This window comes from Geospiza fortis, unplaced genomic scaffold (assembly GCF_000277835.1).
Source record: "Geospiza fortis unplaced genomic scaffold, GeoFor_1.0 scaffold115, whole genome shotgun sequence".
Taxonomy (NCBI): Eukaryota; Metazoa; Chordata; class Aves; order Passeriformes; family Thraupidae; genus Geospiza; species Geospiza fortis.
This window is the reverse complement of record NW_005054499.1, coordinates 1,052,040-1,060,788: the sequence shown is the minus strand read 5'-3', so window position 1 is coordinate 1,060,788 and position 8,749 is coordinate 1,052,040. Positions and strand designations below refer to the sequence as shown.

The 8,749-nt window shown below is 62.2% G+C and overlaps 1 protein-coding gene across 1 annotated transcript in view; it reads right to left on the bottom strand.

Annotated features, from left to right (window-relative positions):
• Positions 1-8,743, bottom strand: part of LOC102031516 (forkhead box protein O3-like) — a 34,334-nt gene extending 25,591 nt beyond the window's left edge. The window contains exon 1 of the mRNA XM_031063367.1: positions 8,538-8,743. Coding sequence (XP_030919227.1) covers positions 8,538-8,600 — 63 coding nt within the window. The 5' untranslated portion in view covers positions 8,601-8,743. The remainder of the gene's footprint in view (positions 1-8,537) is intronic.
• Positions 8,744-8,749: the final 6 nt, after the last annotated feature.

Sequence of the window (8,749 nt, the reverse complement as noted above, 5' to 3'; positions counted from 1 at the left end):
ATCCCCAAAGCTGCCCCTGGATCCCCCAAACCCCAAATCTCAGTGTTCCTGTGCCATACGCAGGGAGGGCAATGCGGAGCCGGCAGCACCTGCAGCTGGCAGCCCCAGCCATGTGACAGCCGGGGACAAAAGCCATGCCAGGCACGCAGGGAGTTCCCGGGGACAAGTGTGGCAGAGCGCTGACGCCACCAGGCAGGGCGAGAGGGCGTTTGGGGACAGGGGCCGGACACGCCGGGAGCGCCCCGGAGCCGCATCCCCAGCGGGGGAAAGGATTAATCACAGCCAGGACAAGTCCAAACCTGACACATTTTGGGGCGTTTCTGCTCTGTTTTGCCTTCTATTTTGGGCAGAGGGTTGGGGAGCAGGTGCCAGGCTCATCTGCAGGCTCCCCAGCCTGGTACTGCGTGGCACCCTGTCCTAGGGTGGGAAAGCTGCCCCAGGTGCCCTCCTGGCACTGGGCAATGTGTTTTAAGGCCCTAAATGCCGTCCTGGCACTGGGCAATGTGTTTTAAGGAAGAAAACAGGGCTGAGGTGGGCACACCAATGAATGGCAGTGAGAGCATCGGGCTCATGGGCTGCTCCAGCCAGGGGGTGCCCTGCAGGCTCAGCCCTCCTGTGGGGCGCCCAGTGAGGCTGAGGAGGGGAGAACCCACGTCCTACCACCCCCCATTGCCCTGCCACTCCTGCCAGTCTGGCTGCTGGAGGAGATGCCAGCAGTGCCTGGGGCGGCACAGTCACCAGCGCGTATGGCAGGACTGGAAAGGGCTTGGGGACCTGGAACAGTGGGCAGTGCCACCACTGAGAGCTGGGCCCCCAGCAGGACCTGGCACCCTGGCACACAGCACCCACCCCCTGCACATTCCCAGCAGGACCTGGCACCCTGGCACACAGCACCCACCCCCTGCACGTTCCCTGGGGGCCCCAGCAGCGCCAGGGCTGGGCACGGAGAGGGCACAGCCCTAGGAATGCCCGTCTCCTCCACACCCCAGGGCTGGCCTGGCTGCAGCCTCCTCCCGGTCCCACAGGAGATGAGCCAGACTCCCTGAGCAGGGCGAGGCTGTGGGCAGTGCCAGCTGCCCGGGTGAGGGGCTGTGGGCACCAGGATGGGCATCCCAGGGGTCACTCACAGCCTGACCAGAGCTACCCTCACAGGGCAGGTGAGCAAAGGGGGTTTTGGGCAGAGGGGGGGTGAACTTTTGAACCCACAGGCAGGAGATCAGTGCATTACCTTAACGTGAGTTAAAAATAACCGTCTCGTCTCTCGAAATGAGCCTGTCTGCAATTACAGCCTGGCATGTCTGCTCCGGAGCGTCCCCGCGCTGGCACCGCGCCAGCCGCCTGCCAACAGCCCTTCCTTGCCTTTCTTCTCCTCCCTGACACTGCCTCTCTTGTTTTTTGGGGGGGTGTTTGGTGTGGTTTTGAATCCGTGGGGCTTTTTTTTCGCCCCATCCCAAGTAAATTAAAAGTGGCTGCTCAGTGCCCCAGCTTGGGTCACCCCATGCACCCACACACAGCCTTCAACACCCCCAGTGCCTGCACCCCAAAGCACAGTCAGGGTGTGTTCCCAAGGGCACGCTGTCCCCAAGGTCCCCAAGGACAGGGGACACTGCCACCAGCCCACCGTGCCAGGAGGGAGGTGCAGCGGTCACCAGGGGTTGGAGGGTCCCTCCCCTGCTGCCCTGGCACACCTGAGACATCCTGCTGCAGGGAGTGGGCTGAGCGAGTGTGGGGAGCCTGGCACAGCCTGGGCACAGCACGGGGACACGCGAGGGGACACGCGAGGGGACATGTGAGGAAACACACCAGGGAACACACGAGGGGACACACGAGGGGACACAGTGAACACGAGAGGGAACACGTGAGGGAAGAGGGAATACACGAGGGGACACAGGGAACACACATAGGAACACATGAGGGAACATGGGAGGGAACATGCAAGGGAAGACAGGGAACACACATGGGAACATGAGGAACACGAGGGAACACACGAGGGAACACACGAGGGAACACAGGAAACACACATGGGAACACAAGAGGAACACATGAGGAACACATGAGGAACACATGAGGGAACACACAAGAGAAGACAGGAAACACATGGGAACACAAGAGGAACATATGAAGGAACATGAGAGAATACACAAGGGAACACACAAGGGAAGACAGGGAACACATGGGAACACGAGGAACATGAGGGAACACACGAGGAACATGAGAGAATACACAAAGAACACATGAGGAACACACAAGAGAACACATATAAGAAGACACGAGGAACATGAGGGAACACACGAGGAACATGAGAGAATACACAAAGAACACATGAGGAACACACAAGAGAACACACATAAGAAGACACGAAGGAACACACACAGGAACACGCGAGGGGACACAGGGAACACGCGAGGGGACACACGAGGGGACACGTGCCCAGGGAGGCTGCAGGTGCCCGGCAGCGTCGCTGCCTGCAGCCCTGGGACCTGCGCAGCCCCACAGGAGGTGTCAGGCAGCACCAGGGGATGCGGGTGGAGCCGTCCCAGTGCCGGCATCCTGGGGAACCTCCTCGGCCCTCCAGAGCCCAGGGAGCAGGAGCTGCAGCACTGCTGCAGCGATGGCTCGGTGCGGACAAAGTGGAAAAGCCCAAGGGCCACCCCACTCCAGCCCTGCTGGGCACGGAGGGATGCACGGAGTGGCACAGGGGCCCTGGGGAGGGGAGGCATGACAAAGTGGACACCAGCACCAGCAGCAGGCCCAGGGGTGGACATCTCCTAGTGGAAGTCGTCCCCGCTCATGGTAAGGGGTTGGAACAAGATGATCCTCAAGCCCAAACCAGTCTGATGATGATTCTATGACCCCTCGCAGCAGGCAGCAGCCTGGGCTGCCCCGGGGTGCTGGAGCATCCCTGCTGGGAGGGAAGGAGCCCGCCTGCCTTGGGGGTCCCCGGGCTCCCTGCCCAGCGCCGGGTGCCTCCTCCTCCTCCTCCTCCTCCTCCTGCTCCCGCAGCGGGTGAAAGCGAGCTTTGTGCCGGGGCTTTCAGTTCCCCTGGCTGGCACCCGGCCAAGGCAGCACATAATAATGAACAGATGCTGTCCAAAATGAGCCTCAGCGGCAGACAGGCGAGCCTCCGCGTGTCCTTCCGTAACCCAAAGTGCCTTTCACCTCGGCACTAATCAGGCACCTTCCCTGGGAGCCGGCAGGGTCAGGATAATTAAAAGTAACCTGAGCCGGGAGCAGGGAGCCCACCGTGGTGGGTGCAGGGGCAGGGGGCAGCTGCCTCCCCACAGGGAGGGGAGACCCCAACCCAGCCCCAGAGCATCCCCATGGACAAGGACACGGCGGCTGTGAGGCCTGGGGTGAACCCCAGGGATGGAGCCTGGGGATGGGGGTCCAACCGTGCCCAGACCCTGTTGGTGCACGGGGAGGGGACATTTATCCCTTTCCCGACAATTCCCTGCAAGGACCAGAGGTGACAGGTGCCCAACCCCACTCCTTAAAAGCCTCCCACTGCCAGCAGCATTCCAGTGAGGGTCTCACAGGGATGAGAAGCCTGGCCAAGGAGCCCCAGCTCACCCCCAAAACACACCTGGCCCGACCCACAGCCTCCCTAAAAAATATTTACGAGTCTTTCTAATTACAAAATCCATTTTCTAGCCCAGGATGCTGGTCCTCCTCCCACCCCAGCAGCAGGAAACAGAGGGAGGGATGCACACAGGGATCCAGGGGGAAGGATGGTGAGAATGCCAGGCTGCAAGCGCTCTTCTAGTCCACAGGATCTTAACTGTAGTTTATATTCCAGTGGTTATTAAAAATAAAGGGGGAAGTGCGGGGGGGAAGCTAAGAGCAGAGCAAGCTGTTCATTTGGAGCCTTTCCCTGGGGTTTAATAAAGCCCCACTCGCTTCTGTAGTATCATTTTTATGCCATCATAAAGCCGGACCATTTAGCAGGTTTGTGTTACTTCAGCAGTTAGCGCTGCATGAGAAGCGATTCCAGAAGAAGGGAGAGAGGGAAAAGGGAAAAAAAAAATAAAAATTGGAAGATGAAAACCTCTGAAAGGAGAGAGCAAAATGAGGTGGGAAGGAGGAAAGGGGATTCCTCACAGCCACACCAGCACTGCAGCACATCAGGGAGATGTGAGTGGGCTCCACCATCCCTGGTGGGGAGACCCCGCTCCAGCCCTGTGGTACTGAAGGGTCAGAGCCCCCAGCCCAGCATCCAGAGGGACCCTGCCTGTGATGGGAAAGGGTGGGGGGTCCCCTCACACCAGGGGATGCCGGGGGTGTTGCACCTGTGGGGACAGGAGAGCCAGGGTGGTTTATCCAGGAGCGGTGTGGGGCTGGGGCAGAGGGGTTCCCCGAGGTGAAGGAGCCAGCAGCTCCCCCAGCCCTGCGTGCTCCTGGGGATGTCCCAGCCCCTCTGCTCCCAGCCCAGGGCAGCCCAGCTGGCTCATCCAGGAGCAGTGTGGAGCTGGGGCAGAGGGGTTCCCCGAGGTGAAGGAGCCGGCAGCTCCTGACCGGGCTCTCCCAGCCCAGGGCAGCCCAAAGGGAGCATCGGGCTCTCTGTGCTGCTGGAAAAATCTCCTTATAAGGCCACGATGGGATCCATGGCCGAGCTGAGCCCAGCCAAAGTGCCCAAGGGGAGCCCTGAGCTGCCAGCCCGCACTCAGCCCCGGGCTGTGCCCACCCCGAGCCGGGCACTGCCCACACTGCTAACCCAGCACAAACAGGAGCCAGCCTGGTGCACCCCCAGAGCCAGGTCACAACACAACCAGGTCACCCCACCCTCCCTGCGACTGCCCCCTCACTGCTGTGCCACCCCCGGGGGCAGCACCCACGCCCTGGTGAGGGCAGAGCCATCCCCATCGCTCCCAGGCGCTGCGCTGGAGCCTCTCCAGCCACACTGGGCAAGGCTCCAGAGGCACCGTCCCCGTCCAAGAGGGGAAGGGCAGGGGGTGGCACCGCTGAGAGAGCCACAGAGCCAGGAGCTGCTGCCTGGGAGGATCCTCGGCGTGCCCAGCAGGACCTTCCCCTTGCCCATAGCTCAGGGGGTCACAGCAGCAGGGAGGGGACGCAGCCTGGCCCCCCAAACCCTCGAGCAGCAATGAGAACCCTGCCCACACCACCACCACTCACACACCATTTCCACACCTTTTTCTGCCTAATTAAATCCTGTCCTGCCCTGCAGGAGGACGGTGGCACTTGGCAGGGGGGTGTCCCTGCATGGCAGCCCCGGCCCCCATGCCAGGCACGGCCGCCACGCCACCGACCCCGCAATATAAACGAGGAGGAGGAGGAGGAGGGAAGGAAGGCTGGGAAATTAAGGTTTTCAGCACTGTCAGAGCCGCATCAAACAGGCATCCACCAGCTGATGGCTTGATTGTTATATTTTGGATGTCAAAGCGGAGCAAGCAGAACCCTTTAAAATGCATCAGCGCCGCTGCCTTTCTGACGGAGGGTGTTGGTTTCCCATTAACAAGAGGAAAGCGTGAGCTGGAGCAGAAAACTTCAAGCGCTTTGGAATTGATAAAATAACAACTCCCTAATTAAGCAGAACTGTCAGTCAGCGGGCGCCCGCTGCCCTGCATGGGGAAGCAGCAGCAGCAGCAGCTCCTGGTGCACAAGCCCAGCAAGGCAGCTCAGCCCTGGGGGATGCAATTCCCCAGGATCAGCAGCCAGAGCATCCTCACTGTGCCCTCCAGCAGACCCAGACAGGTCCTGGTGCTGGTCCCGAGGCTGGGCATGTTTGGGTTCTGTCCCTCTGTTTGCCTCACCACGAGTGATGTGGCTGCCCCATCCCTGCTCCATCGCTTGGAGCACCCTGGGATGGTGGAAGGTGTCCCTGGCCGTGACAGGGGGTGGAAGGAGATGAGCTTTAGGGTCCCTTCCAACCCAAAACCATTCCAAGATTCTATGATTTTATGAAACCACGCAATGCAATGCGCAGCCTGGTGGGGAAGGAGAGGCCTGACCCCAAAAATGCAATTCCTGCCAACAGCCTTCCCTTTCTAGAGACAGCCACCAGCCTGGGGCACACATTCCTGATGGACACAGCAGACACCACAGCCAGCTGCACCTCCAGCATCCCCACTGCCAGCTGCATGCAGGGAGGGGTCTCCCTCTGAAGGTCCCCCCAGTGCTGGCACAAGGCAGAGAGGGTTTGGAGAAGTCCAGAGTGGGATTTGAAGTGTTCAAGGCCAGGTTGAACACAGCTCTGGGCAGCCTGGTCTAGTGGAAGGTGTCCCTGCTGGGGTGGGATGGTCTCTAAGGTCCCTTCCGACCCAAAGCACTCCATGATCCTGCAGAGCCCTGCCAGAGCAGCAGCACAGCCGATGCCCGTGGGCACACTGGGCCCCCAGACCCCACCATCCTGCTCTGTCCAGCACTAAGAGGCTCTGAAGGAACCAGCCAAGGAAGCAGAGACCTCCCTCTGACTGGCAGTGAAAAGCTGAAGCCCTGCCATGCCTCTCCCAAGCCTGGGGCCACAGGGAAAACTGCCCAGTGGGGGCACCCAGGGGAGGGGACAGGGCAGGGGACAGCCAGGAGGGACCCCGGGCTGTGGGGAAGGCGTTTAACCCCTGACATGCCGGTGTCTGATGAACCCACCACGCAAAGGGGGTCTCTGCTTCTCACTCTGGCTGCTGCCAGCCCCCGCAGCGCCAGCCCCAGCTGGGCACTGGGCACTTGCAGCACCAGGAGAAGCTCCTGGGTGGGCAGGGCACTTCAGGGGACAGTCCTCAGCCCAGCTGGGGGGTTCCAATGCCAGTGCAAAGCAGGGGGCAAGGCAGGCTGCCAGGAGGGAAGCAGCCAGGCAGCAGGGGCACCTGCCCACTGCCCAGGCAGGGCCACGGCAGAGGAGCTCCAAGCCCGAGATGGGCCAGGAAAGGGGAGAGCACCCCACGATGGGGTGCCCAGCTGAGCAAGCAGCCCCTGAAAATGACCCTGGTGCCCAACAGCAGCTGGACTCGGAGCCTGTCCTCCCCCCTTGCACAGCACACGACGTGAAACCCCCAGTGACACGTGTGACAGCCTGGGAATCCCTTCACTCCTCATCCCAGCCCTCCCAGCCCCCTGACACGTCTCCAGACCCCACCAGTGCACATCCCCTGCTGTCCCCACGGTGTGCAAGCACTGGCAGACCCTTTTCCCCCAGGTCTCACCCCAGGTGGAGGTTGGAGAGGCCCCACACAGGCACCACCTCCTGCCACCTCCACAGCCCTGACGCCCTTCCAGCACCGGGGGGACACCAGCTGCCCCCAGCCCACCACCAGGAGTGGGTGCCAGCCTCCACACAACAGCAGCCACATAGTCCAGCCTTCCTGCCCCAAAAGAGCCCAGTTTGCACCCAGGAACGACCCCCCGAGGCAGGCTGGACCTGGCTGGCCCCAGCAGAGCCAAGACACGCGTGCCAGGGCCACAGGCTGGTGTGGGAGCCCCCGGAGCCCGGTAACACACTAATCACCCTGGAGGTGACAGGGCTTAGGGGAGGACTTAGAGGAACTGGCTCCTTTTTACTGACACCATCTGGACACAGCCGATCTCTTTTCCCTTCCAGTGCAGAGCCCAGCAGAGGGGCAGGGGTGACCCCAGACCCAGCACCCTCTCCGGGTGCCATGGATCCCCACTGGCAGCGACAGAGCGGGGAGTGCTGCCTGCGCCAGGGAATCCTAACGAGCCCACAGTGCCAGGCGAGCGCAGAGCCGGGGAATGCCAGCCTGGAATGCCAGCCTGGAATGCCGCGGGGACCCTGTGCTGCCCGCCTGCCCCCGGGGAGGGGGACGCGGCCGCGGAGAAGGCGGGGGCTGAGCCAGCGGGGACGCCCCGGGTGAAAGCCAGGCTGGGGACAGCTGGTTGGGGACAGCTGGCTGGGGACAGCCCGCCCTCCGGCTGCCCTGCCGGCCACGCCATCGGCACGCCGGGACCCGGAGAGCTGCAGCCGTGGGGTTATCAACCAGGGTACACCGGTTATCACCCACTGTACCCCCCTACTTGGGTTTATCACCCACTGTACCCCGTACTCGGGGCTATCACCCGCTGTAGTACTTGGGGCTATCACCCGCTGTACCCCCGTATCTGGGGCTATCACCCGCTGTACCCCCGCACTCGGGGGTATCACCTGCTGTATCCCCGTACTCGGGCTGTCCCCCACTGTACCCCCGTATTTGCGGTTATCACCCGCTGTACCCCCGTACTTGGGGCCGGCTCAGCCGGGAGAGCCGCCCGCGACCCCACTGCCTGTCGTTGTCCCCCTCCCTGACCTGCCGGGGGACAGCGGCACCACTCCGACCCCCAGCCCCGGTGAGACCCGCGGGTGACACAGGGACAAGCTCACCCCGGCTCCAAAACACGACACCACGAAGCGCCAGCTCTCCCCAAAACTTGACCGAGCCCTTATCTCGCCAACTGCGAGGACGGCGGGGATCCCCCCAAATCTCCCCGCCAGGACCAAGCTCCGGCTGCCCCGGGAGAAACCTCCGAGCTCCGGTACAGCTCCGGGAGAGAGGGCAGAGCTGCGCAGGGGTTGGGGTCAGGGGGTCAGGTACCTTCCAGCCGGCGGAGCTGTTGCTGTCTCCTTTATCCTTAAAGTAGGGGACGTATCGCACCATCCAGTCGTAGATCTGCGAGAGGGTGAGGCGCTTCTCCGGCGAGCTCTCGATGGCTTTGGTGATGAGGTCGGCGTAGGAGAGGTTGCCCCAGGCGTTGCGCCGGGAGGTCTTGGCCTTGCGGAGCTGCCCCACATCCGCGCCGTGGGGCG